Raw genomic sequence first — 15,055 nt, 5'->3', positions numbered from 1 at the left:
GAAGACTCCCCACTGAGTGGGGAGCTGGACTCAAGGATCCACTGAGGGGCTTGATCTCATGACTCTGAGATCATTACCTGAGATGAAACCAAGAGGGGGGCACTCAACTGACTGAGCCAGCCCGGCACCCTAGAGTTGTAGATTTGTGTAACTACTGATGTTTTATTTATTGAAAAATGTTAATTCTGGTATAGTTAACATAGTTATATTAGTTTCAGGTGTATTTTATAACTAATTTGGAGAGTAATTTAGTAGAATATATCAATTTTGTAATTGCATATATTCTATGACTCAGAAATTCTACTCTTAGTTTATCCTAGAGATTTACTAGCATGTATAAAATGCTGTATGTAGGGAACTATTTAGTTCAGCATTGCTTATAAATAGGAAATAATTGGAGGGGCGCCTGGGTGGCTCAGTGGGTTAGGCCTCTGCCTTCTGCTCAGGTCATGGTCTCAGTGTCCTGGGATCCAGTCCTGCGTGGGGCTCTCTGCTCAGCGGGGAGCCTGCTTCCCCTCTCTCTCTGCCTGCCTCTCTGCTTACTTGTGATCTCTCTCTTTGTCAAATAAATAAACAAAATATTTTAAAAAGAAAATAATTGGGTTTATAGCAGCAATGGTCACGGTCACCAAACTGTGGAAAGAACCAACGTGCCCTTCAACAGACGAATGGATAAGGAAGATGTGGTCCATATACACTATGGAGTATTGTGCCTCCATCAGAAAGGATGAATACCCAACTTTTGTAGCAACATGGACGGGACTGGAAGAGATGATGCTGAGTGAAATAAGTCAAGCAGAGAGAGTCAATTATCATATGGTTTCACTTATTTGTGGAGCATAACAAATAGCATGGAGGACAAGGGGAGATGGAGAGGAGAAGGGAGTTGAGGGAAATTGGAAGGGGAGATGAACCGTGAGAGACTATGGACTCTGAAAAACAATCTGAGGGTTTTGAAGGGGTGGGGGGTGGGAGGTTGGGGGAACCAGGTGGTGGGTATTGGAGAGAGCACGGATTGCATGGAGCACTGGGTGTGGTGCAAAAACAATGAATACTGTTACACTGAAAATAAATTTAAAAAATTTAAAAAAAGAAAATAATTGGAATAGCATAATTGTACATCAGTAGAAGACTGGGTAAATAAATCTGTAAATAAATAATGGAATATTTTACAACTGTCAAAAATAAAAAGGGAGATCTGTGTGTCCAATTCTAGGAAAAGTTCCAAGATTTATTGTTAAATTAAACAGAATAGGGGACTGTAGGCATCATTTTCTACTATTCATGTACAATAATGGGGAGAAGATTAATGTATAAACATAATGCTTCTTTATGCATAAAATATCTCCGAAAGTCTACCTAAGAAATCTAAAGTTTTGACTGTTTCTGCAGAATGAAATTAAGTGGCTGGGGGTATGAGTAGGATGAAGATTTTTAATTAAAAAATTTTTTTTAATTTTGAAATTGTTTAAATATACAAAGAGAGCGAAAGAGAGAAAGACTGGTACATATCCACGATCCCTTATCCAGTTTCAAAAATCCATAAAATTCTGAAAACTCTTCAAACTGGTAAATCTTCATCTTCATCTGGGGGAAATCTCTGTTGTTGTTGGTTCTGTTTTTAGAGACTCTGGCTCCGGGAACCCGTGACAGGCGCGGGTGGGGCGCCGCTAACCCCGGGAAGGCCTGGGTGCAGGTGGCCTATTGACCCGCCCACCACGGGGACTGTGCCACCGCGGCCTCCCGGCCCGCGCGCACCCAAAACCAAAATAAGTTAGAGCCGGCGGGGTGGTGGGAGCGGGGCCTCCATCCTCAGAAGTTACAAACGCAGCGCGGGGTCTTCACGTCACAGAAGGCCTCCTTGCCCACGGTCTGGGGCGCCCATGGTGGGGTGCCAGGTCAGGGGCACCAGTTGCACTCCTTATGCACACGGTGGTCACCGCGGCGCAGCTGGTGCTCGGGCTTGGCCAGCACAAAGGCCCCCTTCTTTTCGGGGTGCCCCGTAGGGCCTGCCGCACTCTTCGGCGGTCTGGAGCTGGTTCTCGTGCTGGTGCTGCCCCGCGGGAAAAACCCGACGCGTGCGGCCGCGGTTCCGGGCACTTCCAGGCTGAGGCTCGGAGCGCAGCCCCGCCTGGTCGCCTGCGGGTGTGCACCCAGCGAGCGGCGGCGGCTGGCTCACGGGACAGCAGCGCGGAGCTGGGGGTGCCACGTCCGGGTCCGCCCAGCTCGGTCTCCAGCCGCGGCGGCTCCTCGGGCTGGCGTGGGGTGGCGTCAGGCTGGGCGGAAGGCTCTCGCAGCAGGGCCCCACCACGCTGCGCCTGCTCTGGGGAGTACCCAGTCAAGGCGGTCCTCCTCTGGGGATCCCGGGCCCGGGGCGGCTGGGCCAGTTCCCAGACCCAGGGGAGTCCCCGCGGCCAGCGTCTCCTCGGTGTCGAAGTCCCACACCTTCAGGCCGGACCCGTTGCAGTAGGGACGCGGGACCTCGGTGTCCTCCGGCGCGTACGTGGCGGAACACCGCGTGCTCCGGCTTGGCGCGTGCAAGGCCCCCGACACCCGCCTGCGCGCCCGCCGGTCCTGCGCTCCAGCTTCTTCTGGCGCCACAGCCCGGGCTCCAGGCGCTCCCAGGCCCAGTCCCGCAGGGAGGTCCGGAGGCAGCGTGGGGCGCGGTAGTAGCCAACGAACTTGAGGTAGAAGGGGCTGCACTCGAGCTCCAAGGGGAACTGCAGGTGGCCCTGGAGCTCGCAGTCCAAGCACTAACTGCAGGAAACCGGCTCTGGAGCCGCTGCCCTCCCGGCCGGCCCGTGCGCCCTGCTGTGGCTGAAGCCGCTCGTTCTCCCCCAGCCCACAGCAGCCCTGCCGATCGCGGTGGAGGGGGTCCGACAAGAGCTGGGTGCTGAGGTCCCAGCCGTCCCCCAGGCTCACCAGGACCGGGGAGCCTGAGTCCAGGAGCCGCGCCGCCAGCACCGACATCGGCGGCGGCCTGTGGGTCTCATCAGCCCCTCAGTCCTGCGGCGAGTGCGGACAGGAGGCGGGGCCGGCTCGGCGGCAGGGCAGCCGCGACCGAGCCTTCAGCAGTGTTTTGAAGCTGGTCTTCACCTGCCGCGCCTCCAGGACCTTGATGGGTACCAGTTCCCACTGCTTGCACACTCTTGAGATGGGCTTTGTCCCCAGTGATGTAGAGGCTGTTCGCTGGGGCGCAGAAAGCCCCGGTGTGTGTGTGTGTGTGTGTGTGTGTGTGTGTGTGTGTGTGTGCGCGCGCGCGCCCTGGGGCATTGGCCAGGGTGGGGGGTGAGGGCAAGATTGTCACTGCTCTCGTCAATGTCACCCCCCCGCTGCGCCCACTGCCGAGACACTGCCCCATTTACCTATGGGCATGGTCCCTCTGGAGGCCGAGACCACCACCGGACTGGACAGCGTGGTGACTCTGGCTCTGGGGCTGGGTACGTGGCTGCGCATATGGGTAAAGGAGAAGCGGCTTGGGGTGTGGTATCCCAACACACTTGTCATCTAGGGCAAATCTTGAAGTGGACTGAAATTCGTTATAGTCTTAAGAGAATTTGAATTAAAAAACCCAGTTACTCCAAAAGGTTTATGTTTATATAAGGAACATATAATGAACACCATGTACTTACCTACATTTACAATTGTTCATTTTGCCATATTTGCTTTTCTCCCTCTGCTTAAGTATTTTGAGGTAAATTGTAGACATTACAGGTAATACCGTTGAATACTTCAGTACTCTGAAAAATAAGGACATTTTCCTATGGAACTACAATATCATTATTGAACTCAACAGAAGAGAAAAATCAGAGGGAATCTGTGTCCATATAACTTATCCAATAGATAATAAATTTTCAAATTAAAAATAAACTGATTGGGATCTTTAATACTTAAAATTGACGAGAAAGCTATGGGATCTGCCCAAGGTATCACTAAAGGACAGGAAAGAAGGATTCTTTCAAGAACCCAGTTGAGGGGCGCCTGGGTGGCTCAGTGGGTTAAGCCACTGCCTTCGGCTCAGGTCATGATCTCAGGGTCCTGGGATCGAGTCCCGCATCGGGCTCTCTGCTCAGCAGGGAGCCTGCGAAAAAAAAAAACAAAAAAACAAAACAAAACAAAAGAACCCAGTTGAAAGTACAGATTGGGGTGGAGGGGTGGACATTTCATTTTAATGCCCAGCTAAGTTAGGGCCGGTGTGAGTGGAACTTTCATCCAGTCAATACTGATAGCATGGTAGGCATGGAAAGCCAATCAAAATCCAAAACAAGTGTCTATTTTGTTACAAGGAATATTTTGTTCTCTCCATCATTGAGAGGGTTCACTGTAATCAGTTTGCCACCAGGTGACTGCTGTTCCCACTGGGTATATTACATCATACCTAGGGTTTAAAATTGGTTGGTGACATCCACAGGGCAGATCAACTTGTCCACTTATGTACTGAAACCGTCTGGGGTTAGTGAAGATTCATATGGCACACACGTGTTTTTAGACTTGGGTCTATCTACATAGCAGCTAGTTCCCTCAATCTCTTTGTTAACAATTCTCTAATTCTTGGGACGCCTGGGTGGCTCAGTTGGTTGAGCGGCTGCCTTCGGCTCAGGTCATGATCCCAGCGTCCTGGGATCGAGTCCCACATCGGGCTCCTTGCTTGGCAGGGAGCCTGCTTCTCCCTCTGCCTCTGCCTGCCATTCTGTCTGCCTATGCTCGCTCGCTCTCCTCTCTCTCTGACAAATAAATAAAATCTTTAAAAAAAAAATTCTCTAATTCTTACCCTTATATCCTCCTCCTCCCTTTTCTTCTCCTCCTCCTCCTCCCCTCGATGCCCTCCTCCTCCTCTGTCACATTTTTAAAGCTTATGACGTAACCCACAGAAGAGTCAATATCCCAATATACCTGTTCCCAGATTCAGGTAACACTCAATCTTTTTAGTCTTGTAATCAGCATTTCTTGTTGTCTGAGCTGAGTGGTGTTTTAAGTATTTTCAGCAGAGATTCCCAATTCTAAGTAAAAAATAATCCCTTTTGTCCCAGGACAGTCATCAGGGTACTGCTATAGGGGAATTTCCCTCCAAACAGACAAGTGGGAGCCAGTGTTTCTCAGAGCTGTTTAACTACAGGGAAATCCAGTGCATTATGCACTTGATCCCAGGGTGGAGGCTGTCTGGGTGCTATACTTGACCTACTTAATGAACACACAGGATCCAGTTAGAGAGCCTAATCAACTGTCAGTGACTCATCTGACAGTTTCATGTAAACAGAAACGGTTTACTTGTCACAGGTGGGCATCCAAAATGCAAGAGAAAAACCATATTTGAATGGTATTCCAGTTAAAGAAAAGCTGAAAATTTACAGTCATTATATACTTTATATATACATTATATGCTTTGGGAAAGTTTGTACTGAGGGCTTTGGAGTGTGTTGAAGAAAGTGATCAAGATTTCCAGCTTATTTTCTCCATGCTGGTACTCTTGATGACTATGCATTTATTGGATATTTAGAATAAGTTAAAATAAAAAATGAAATGACCTTATTTAGTGCCCTCAGATGGCTAGCTTGAGGAAAACAACCACAGAAATTTACAAAGCTATAGTTTGGGAGTTAAAACACTGCATCAAATTTACATTAACATGCAAGACTTTCCAACTTTCCAACTGCTGTGACAAAATAATAAGGTTCTGTTAGAAACAAAACAGTTTGTGCAAAACCATCATTCTGGTTGGCATGATAAAATTGATGGATGACTTACTACTAATAATTATGGTCTTTTGTATCAGTAAGGTTAATTTAGTTGGCTTGGGACCGATTTTGTATTCCTGCTAAAAATGCAACAGACTTCTCTATCAAAAAATGAAGGAAGGAAAGGGGGAACAAAGCAAAGAAGGAAAGCAGAAGGAAGGAAGGAAAGAAGGAAGGAAGGGAGGAAGGATGAAGGTCTACCGATACTTAGGGCCTACACAAATAAATCGCAGTACATGCGCTTGATGTACTATTACGCAGCTACCAAAGGAGTTAGACATACATGAGCAATAAAGATGTCTAAGGTACGTGAACGGAAAACGGTAAAGTAAGTGGAGAAAGAGCTAAATGTAAAATAGCTTCATGCCTGTCTATCTAGCTGTATGAGAGAGACATGGAATTACATGCGCGAACCCCCAGCTAAGCGTGACAGGGGCCACCTCAGGGAGGTGGGACGAAGGAGGTACAGGATGGGATTTCACCTTTTGCTTTATTAATTTTGGCATTGCTTGAGATTAAGAAAAAATCACAGGTAATGTATTCTTGTTAAAAAATAATAATAATAAATAAGCATTTTCAAGTTAATGGCCTCGGCTGCAGGCATTCCTTCCGTTTCCCGGGCGCGAAATTCCAACCACGTGCTCCGCCGCGGGAGGCGGGAGACGAGACGCGGGATCCTAGAGCGGCCCGGAAGTGCTCCTGTCCCGAGCGCCCCCAGCGGCGGGCGGCCTCCTCGCTGCGGCGCATTGTTCCGGCTGGAGCGCTCCCGCCAACGCCTCGCCGGGCTCTCGCTTCCTAGCCCTGTTCGGTTCTCGTGAGTCGGCGCTGGGACCCCTGGGCGGACGGGCGTGGCGGGGAGAGGGCCGTGGAAGGGAAGCCTTCCCCGCAAAGGGGGCGTCCGTCCCGGCGTGGGGACGTCGCGCGGGCAGGGTCTGGGAGGACCGCGGGGCTGGAGGGTCGCCCCCTGGAGTAGCGGCCGCAGGTCTGACTGGCAGGAGACGCCTGGAGTCTGACAGCCTCGGGGACGGGCAGGGTAAGCCAGGGTAGAAACGTTCAGTCCCTCAGCTTTTGGTTTTGAGAGCGGGTTAAGCGGCTGTGAGCGGACTGGCTTTTGGGTGCAGGATCCTGGAGCCCTGGCGCGCGCGCACGATCACAGGGAGCCTGTTGGAGATGCGTGCTGCGGAACTCCCTGTCCTTCCTGTCACCCACCCCTGTCCCCAGGTGCCCATATCCCTGTCCCTTAGCTCCAGGATCCTGGAGCCCTGGCGCGCGCGCACATCACGGGGAGCCTGTTGGAGATGCGTGCTCCTGGGCTCCCTGTCCTGTTCCCACCCCGCGTGCCCAGGGCCCACTCCCTGCGTGTCCACCACAGCGCCTGTCCAGCGGGAATTCAGCTTCGGGGCTGCCCTTGCTGTGATTGTGCAGACCCCAGGCTTCCTGGGTCGCAGGCACTACCTGGGCTTGTGTGGATTCTGAGGACTGTCCTCGCAAAGAACTTGACCTTAGGCAACCGTACTTAACTTCCCCTACCTCCCTTTCTATCTCCTGAAATAGCGGTTGTTAAAAAAACTTCAGAGGGTCATGTGAGCCTTAACCGCGGTCTGCTATTGAAAGCGTGAGTCCCATGAATATAAGGTTCATTCATTGATCAAAGACAAGAATACTTTGTCTAATTTCACGTTTACATAAGGAGTGGAGCTTTTTAACCATTCCGAGTGAACTGTTTGGCCCCTGATTTCTCCATGAGCATTCTCCATTGCTGTTTCTTCACTTTGAGAGGCTGGGATTGAAAGAGGATAAGAAATTGGCTGAAGATCACACAATTAGTAAATGTTAGAGCCAGAATAAAACCCAGTTCTGAGTGACTTGAAAGCGCATGCTTTTTGCACATTACGGTCTTATATTCCCCATTCTTCCCATCCTTTGTCCCCAAGTGACTTTACTTGTCAGTGAAGAGCCCTGGGACCTGTGACGGTTGCTTGAATAATCAGGCCATCATTAGTTATTGCCATATTTCTATGTAAACGGTGGTTTTTACTGCTTAGGAGGGAAACTTCAAAGGTGTTTCTAAAACATAGCTCCCGCTGGAGGGTGCTTTTTAAATTCTTCAAGGACAAGATGAATACAGACTCGAAGGAGGTTTTCCCCTTGGATGGGCAAGCTCCTGAAGTTTGGGAAGAACTTCTGACAGTGAAAGTGGAGATGGAAAGTCGTGTCCGAACACAGGAGTCCAGGCTGAAACCTAGTAATCTTCTGGGGAGGGAAATTTTCCGAAGGCGCTTTCGACAGCTGTGCTACCAAGAGACCCCTGGACCCAGGGAGGCCCTCACCCGACTCCAGGAACTCTGCCGCCAGTGGTTGAGGCCACATGTGAGCACGAAGGAGCAGATCGTGGAGCTGCTGGTGCTGGAGCAGTTCCTGACCATCCTGCCCGAGGAGCTGCAGGCCTGGGTGCGGGAGCACAGCCCAGAGAGTGGGGAAGAGGCTGTGGTTTTGCTGGAGGATCTGGAGAGAGAGCTCGATGAGCCACAACATGAGGTAGGAAGGGAGATCGGCCAGGAAAAAGTGTATGTGCATGACCCTTGAATCTGTTGTTTTGTATCTCCTTGACTAACTCTAACCCTGCTTCCTGGTACTTTCCAGGAAGTCAAATCTCATGTCTTTGTTCCCAGGTCGTAGCCCACACACAGGGGCAAGAAGTCCTCTCCGAAGAAGTGCCTGTGGGGGCGCCGACTCCACTGAGCCTCCAGTCCCGGCCTCAGGAGTCCCAGCTCACCTGTGACACTGCTCAGCAGCCCCATGCTGTTGGAGAGACAGGTGAGGGACAGGATTTTACTGGTGCTGAGCAGCCCCCCACCACCAAGCAAAAACAAATAAAAAGCCCAGACCCAAGGAGCTAGGTGATCAGAAGTCCCTTTGCCAGGTAAAGCAACGCTCCATGTTTCTGGTACACAGTGCGCTCACTGTGTCCTCTTACCTCACGCTCAGGCTCCCCCGCCCAGTCCCATCCTGGAGGCTCTCTGGTCTCCTGGCACATGGCAGCTCAGGGAGGCCTGCAGGAATCACTGTGGGGAGAAGCTTTAGAGAATCGCTGTATAGACCGGATCAGATCCTGGCTTTGCCTCTGGAAGCTCTTTGTACGTGGGCAGGTCACTTAACCATTTGCTCTCAGTTCCCTCATCTCCAGAGTGGGGTTGATCATAGCATCGCCTTGGTCTGCTTGGGCGCTCGTAATAGACTAGCACACACCTAGGGGCTTACACGGCAGACATTTATCTTCTCACGGTTCTGGAGGCTGATGTCCAAGATCACGGTGCCTGCAGGGCGGGCTGTTGGTGAGACCTGTCTTCCTGGCTTGGTGACGGCCACCTTCTTGCTTTGTTTCACAGGTGCCTTTCTCTGGGCATGTGTCTCTTGGGGTGGGGGAGGGGAGAAGTGAGGGAGTGAGAGAGGGAGAGAGCAGGAGGGAGAGAAAGCTCTGGTGTTTCTTCCCCTTTTAAGGACATCAATCCTGTTGGATTAGGGCCCTGAATTACCTGAATTACTTTCTTAAAAGCCCCTAGTTCTAAATACAGTCAGGGCTTCATCACATGACTGGGCAGAAGAAAGCTGACACAACTGTCAAGCAAGTGCACCCCACAGAAGGGCTTGTAGCACTGAACGCGACCAGCCGACGGAAGGCACTGGGCAGGCCGTCCCTTGGCTGCCCTTGCCAGTCTGGCTGGCGCTGCAGGGGAACGCCATAAGCACGCTCTGTGCGTGGCTGGCCAACTGGATGCGGGAGTCCAGTGGAACCAGCCTCTGCCGCTCCCTGGCCCGGCACGTCGTGGTGGGTGCCGTCCTGGGCACATGGGGCCGAGCCAGCTGCCTTCCAGTCTTGGCCGTCCCCACCGCAGCTTCCATCTGATTTCTCACACCGGACATCGTCACCTCTTACTGAGGCTTGGCCGTCCAGCGGTCCATGTGCAGTGTGCCTTCTGGTCCCGTTTTCTCGCCATCCCCGTGTGGAGCAAAGCCATGCTTCCCTTGCTGCGCTGCCTCCCGCCTGTTTATTCCATCTGCCCTGGTGGTCATATGGTTATCCCAGATTTCTGCCATTTGGAACACATCTGTTGACTTAAATTAAAAAGATATTTTTGAGTGACTTCTGTTACTCAGCAGACCTTCCTCTGGCTCCTCTGAACTCATCCAATTGAAAGTCCTTTGGCTTCTGGGCGCCTGGGTGGCTCAATCCGTTAAGTGTCCATTCTTGATTTCTGCTCAGGTCATGATCTCAGGGCTCCATACTCCATGGGGAGTCTGCTGGAGATTTTCTCTCCCTTTCCCTCTGACCCTTCCCACACTTGTGCCCTCTCTCTATATATAAAATAAATATGTCTTTAAAAAAAATTCTTTGGTTTCATTTTCCTCCTTCATGAACATCTTTGTAGTCTGTTCTTTTGTTTCTTCCTCATCTTCCCATGACTTGTGCTTTTTATTTTCCAGCCATCTTTTCCTTCTTCTGCCTTCTGAACAGCATCTAGAACCTTACGGGGAGCCCCTTCTTTCAGGAAGCCCATCTGAGCAAGTCCCTTCCTCCTGTCTGTCCATCACTCCCTCCCTCTATCCAGTTATCCATTAAGCATTTCCTGTGGCCGCAGGAGAGTGTACCTGAGGGCATCTACAAATCAGTTCTCTTACAGGACTATCATTGCACATCTGTGTCTTCAGGAAAAGCCAGTTTTGCAAAGCCACACAGTGTTTGAGATCAAAAGGACTGAATCCAAGTTCCAGCTCTTCATTTTTTTTAACTAAGCAACATGTAAGGTTACTTTGTATCACTGAATTTGAGTTTCCTTTTAGAACTGCTGATGGTTAAAAAAAAATCCAAATAACATGGCAGTTTATATAGTAAAAACATGAAAGTTCTCCAAATTTTATTCCCCAGGACTAACCACTCTTGTCAAATTGCTGTGTATTTCCAGACTTTCTCTGCATACATGCAGAGCCTGTCATGCTATGTGTTTACCTTTTATTTGCTATTCACTTCTTTCAGGAGGTGGGGTAAGAACCTCAGGGGGTTTTGTGGTGTGTTAGTTTTGAAAACAGTTGTGACAGTGCTTTATGAGTCACCGGAGAACTGTGTAAATGGTAATAGAAAGGTGAGAAGTGTCTTTGTTTTTATAGTCTTCGCAGTTCTCTTGTACGTTTCAAATGTAAGTGTGAAGGCAGAAGGGCGGTACTGATCCCATTCGTGGCCGTTACTTCTCTGCAGATGCATTTCTGTTTTCCAGACCTGTTGTCATCCCCCAGCCAAAAGGAGCAGGAAAACACGGTCTAGCAATAGAGGAGTCCGCAGAGTCTCCTGTTCGGGTGTGTGAGGGACAGTAGTCAGATGTGGGAGAAAGAGCTGGATGTTTTGGTGAAAAGAGGAGGGCTGGAGGCTGATCTTGGGCTCTCTGGTTTGCAAGGAAGAAATCTGTTGGTGCACAGGCTCCTTGAGAGCTTCCCAGGAGTAAGCTGAAACCAGCCCGCTCCTGTGGGGGCAGGGAGAGATCAAAGACAGTGCAGGTGGTGGTTTTAATAAGCAAGGAGGCTTACACGGGAGGTAACAGCAGTGTGAGTAGCTCTCCACACCCATCCTAAAAGTTTCAGCAGAGTCCTTATCTGGCTTCAGTCTTGTTTACTATCCAGATGGTGTTGTCCTCTTGTCACTGTCACTGGCCTTGGGGTGTCTCCTGGGGAGTGGGGCAGTGAGGTGGAACTCACATTCCAGGACAGAGGAGGGGTGAGGAGCTTCCAGTGGTCGGGGTCCAGCTCACGGGTCACTTGGCAGTCATGTCTTCCTGAGGCTCCCCCCAACAGTCCTACCTGCGGAGCCCAAGACAGTCCCGAGATACCTCAGGGCTGTTCCAGGGTGTTTGGACAGTTTGGGTCTGTCTGTCTCCAAACGGTCCAGGTCTGCTGGGGTTGGCTGGACGATACCCAGTAGGGGCCGGTTCTGTCAGGAGTGTTTGCTGCAGGTGCCTGTCCTGGGCATCATTTGAGGCCATAGTAGTAGGATTGGTTTTAATGCTTTCTTTTATTCGGTCAACAAATATTTATTGAAAACTGCCTGTGCCACCCATGATTCAAGGAACAAAACAGAAAGATTCTGCTATCATGGAGATTAGATTGTGGCAAGGCGGAGACAAACAGGGAGGTGATGCAGGGTGTTAGAGGGTGGGCAAGCTGTGGCATGAGGCAGAATGGAAGCAGGGGAGGGAGACTGTGAGTGCGGTGGGTGCGAGCTGATTGCAGTAGTAGGGAGAAGTAAGGAAGTGGGAGCTGAGTGAAAACTGAAGGCACGAGGGAGGGGAGACTTGCTGTCATCTGAGCAGAGCCAGCAAAGGCCCTGTGTGGGGAACACACCTGGGGTGGTGCTGATTTCACGCTTGTCAAGTACAACCTGACACCCCTGGAATGGTGGGATTGAATACTTGTCCCATAAAGGAATGCATAAGTACGGGGGTGACTTCCCTTGGTCACTGTGAGGCTCCCTGCTTCAAAAGGGGGGAGGGCTTTTTTTTTTTAAAGATTTATTTACCTGTTTTTTAGAGAGAGTGTGTGGGAATGGGGTTAGGGGTAGAGGGACAGAGAGAAGCAGACTCCGTGCTGAGCCCGGAGCCTGATCCAGGGCTCAATCCCAGGACCCCAGATCATGACCTGAGCCCACTGAGCCACCAGGTGCCCCATGGTGAGGGAGTTCTAGGGAGAACTAAGCGAAGCCACCCTGGTCTTGACCTACCCCTCCCCATGAAGACGTAGAAGAAATTCTCTCCAGGCCCATGCCAAGTAAGGCTGGACTGACCACATTTTGCCAGGAGGCCCAGACTTCTTGTTACCTGGAGGAAGGTGTTTACCACACGGACCCTGCTGTTTTTTAAGACTTTCTTTCTTTCTTTCTTTCTTTCTTTCTTTCTTTCTTTCTTTCTTTCTTTCTTTCTTTGATAGAGACAGAGAGACAGCAAGAGAGGGAACACAAGCAGAGGGAGTGGGAGAGGGAGAAGCAGGCTTCCTGTAGGGAGCCCATGCAGGGTTTGAAATCAGACCCCAGGGATCACAACCTGAGCCCAAGGCAGACACTTAGGACTGAACCATCCAGGCACCCCAGCCCTGCTTTTCTAACCTCCTCTCTGCTCTGCGATGTGGGGCCACGTCAGGTTCGGAGCCACCTGTCCTTTTGTGCACACAGTGACCGTCCCATAGACTCGGGAAACAAATGACATTTGCCTGGTCTCCTCTTTTTCAGATGCAATGACCAAGGCTGAGGACAGAGAGCTGGTGCTGAGAAAAGACTGTCCTAAGACAGTGGCGTCCCATGGGGAAATATTTTACGGGCAGACTTTGGAGGAATCCCCCCGGGATCCCCAACATGGAGAACCCGGTGACCCTGCGGGTTGGGAAGCCGGGCGCTGGGGCGGCCTCCGAGGGGAGCGACGGCACAAGTGTGACGCGTGTGGGAAGAGCTTCGCCCAGAGCGCAGGCCTTGTGCGCCATCGAGGATCCCAACCGGGGAGAGGCCGTACGAGTGTAAGGAGTGCGGGAAGACCTTCAGTCGGAGCTCGGGTCTCTTCAACCACCCGAGGCATCCACAACGGTACAGAAGCGGTACCGCTGCGCGTAGTGCGGCAAGGCCTTCAGCCAGAGCGCGGGTCTCATCCAGCACCAGCGGACCCACAGGGCAGAGAGGGCCCCATCATGTGCGGCCAGTGCGGAAGAGCTACGGGTCGGCGCCGTGTCCTCATCGAGCACCAGAGGAGCCACACGGGCGAGCGGCCTCACCGGTGCCCACCAGTGCGGGAGAGCTTCAAACCGCCGCTGCAACCTCAGCCGCCATCACAGACGCACGTGGCGGCCGCGCCGGTCTAGTCGTCGCTGGCGGCGGACCTTCCCGATCGCGGGCCACGTTCGCGTCCGCTGCGTTTTAGCAAGTACTGGCCTGCGGGCTGAGCACACCGAAGAGGGAGGTGCGGTGTCTGGAGCTGCTGCTTTCCCTCGGGGCTCCTTCACCGGCTCCCGGCCGCCCTGCCCGCCCCGCCCGTAGGTCCCGCTTCGAGAGCGCGGCCGCACCTTCCCGGGTGCGTGCTAAGTCGCGCGGGCCCGGCCCCCAGGCCTGAGGGTCTGTGTGGGTCGGAGCTCCTGGCGAGCGCGCAGAGCTCTGCTGACGGGCTACGGTAAACGGGCCCGCGGCGTCCCCGTCACCTGCGCGGCCTGTCCCCGCCCGCGCGGGTCGCCGTTGCTTCCGGTTCCGGGAGCGCCGCCCTCCGGGAAGCAGCACCGTCCTCGTCCGGCCGGCGGGCGAGGGAGACGCGCGGACTCGCCTTGGCGCCTGGACTTCTGTCTTGGAACCGTGTGAGCTCACGGAAGACCGAGTTTCCATGCGCTCTTCCATGCCAGCACCCGCGTGTTCCGCTAGAGCCGGCCTCGGGCTTCGCTCCCCTGAGTTTACGGTGCCGACCGCTTCCCGGGGTCCGCCTGGCTGTGTCCGCGGAGCGCGGTCACCCGACAGGCCCTCGTGCTTGCCCCTCATGTCCGCGCCTTGCAGGCCGTCTGTGTCCCGAGTCCAAGGCCGCCCGCGGAGTTGGGTCACCAGCCACATAAGGTGCTTGTGCTTTATTTATTTTCTAAAATGTTTTATTTGACTTGAGCCCAAGGCAGCTACTTAACCGATTGATCACCCAGGTTCCCGACACCCCCTTCTTGAACCGAGTCCGCCTCTCCTTTTCCTCCTTTCCTCTACTGAGTGGGTGGCCCAGGAAGTCGTCACTTCCCTGGTGGCCAGGGAGGGGAGCGCTGGCCTGGGGCGTGGGGCAGGGCGCAGGACCACAGGACAGCTCTCACCGTACCCAAGAGGTGACATTATTACTAATTTTTTTTAAAGATTTTATTTATTTGTCAGAGAGAGAGGGAGAGAGAGCGAGCACAGGCAGACAGAATGGCAGGCAGAGGCAGAGGGAGAAGCAGGCTCCCTGCTGAGCAAGGACCCGACGCGGGACTAGATCCCAGTACCCTGGGATCAATGACCTGAGCCGAAGGCAGCTGCTTAACCAACTGAGCCACCCAGGCGTCCCATTATTACTAAATTTAGAATATGATCTATAACAAGGCAAAAGGATGGTTGGACAGCAGTGAGAGACTGCCTAAGTTAAAATGCTTGTGGGACTTTTTCTTTTACCTCCATTTAAAAAAAAAAAAAAGTATACACTGCTGTCATGTGGGCTTTAGAAATAAATTAATACTTGCATCAGGGCAGCAGAGAGAAAAAAGTAAGTTAATATTAAAAAGTGAAGCTGTGTCCT

At 52.1% G+C, this 15,055-nt stretch overlaps 1 protein-coding gene and 1 pseudogene across 1 annotated transcript; one reads left to right on the top strand and one right to left on the bottom strand.

Moving 5' to 3' along the window:
* Window positions 1-1,899: 1,899 nt before the first annotated feature.
* Window positions 1,900-2,970, bottom strand: LOC125102574 (myotubularin-related protein 5-like; annotated as a pseudogene).
* A 3,531-nt stretch (window positions 2,971-6,501) lies between these two features.
* Window positions 6,502-14,439, top strand: ZSCAN9 (zinc finger and SCAN domain containing 9). Its single transcript, XM_047735200.1, has 3 exons — window positions 6,502-8,273; window positions 8,408-8,552; window positions 13,006-14,439. The coding sequence occupies exons 1-3, from the start codon at window positions 7,854-7,856 to the stop codon at window positions 13,623-13,625; spliced, it is 1,185 nt and encodes a 394-aa protein (XP_047591156.1). The 5' UTR covers window positions 6,502-7,853; the 3' UTR covers window positions 13,626-14,439.
* Window positions 14,440-15,055: the final 616 nt, after the last annotated feature.

The sequence above is a fragment of the Lutra lutra genome, chromosome 6, assembly GCF_902655055.1.
Source record: "Lutra lutra chromosome 6, mLutLut1.2, whole genome shotgun sequence".
Taxonomy (NCBI): Eukaryota; Metazoa; Chordata; class Mammalia; order Carnivora; family Mustelidae; genus Lutra; species Lutra lutra.
Note: the sequence above shows the minus strand (reverse complement) of the source record. Positions and strands in the feature narration are given on the sequence as shown.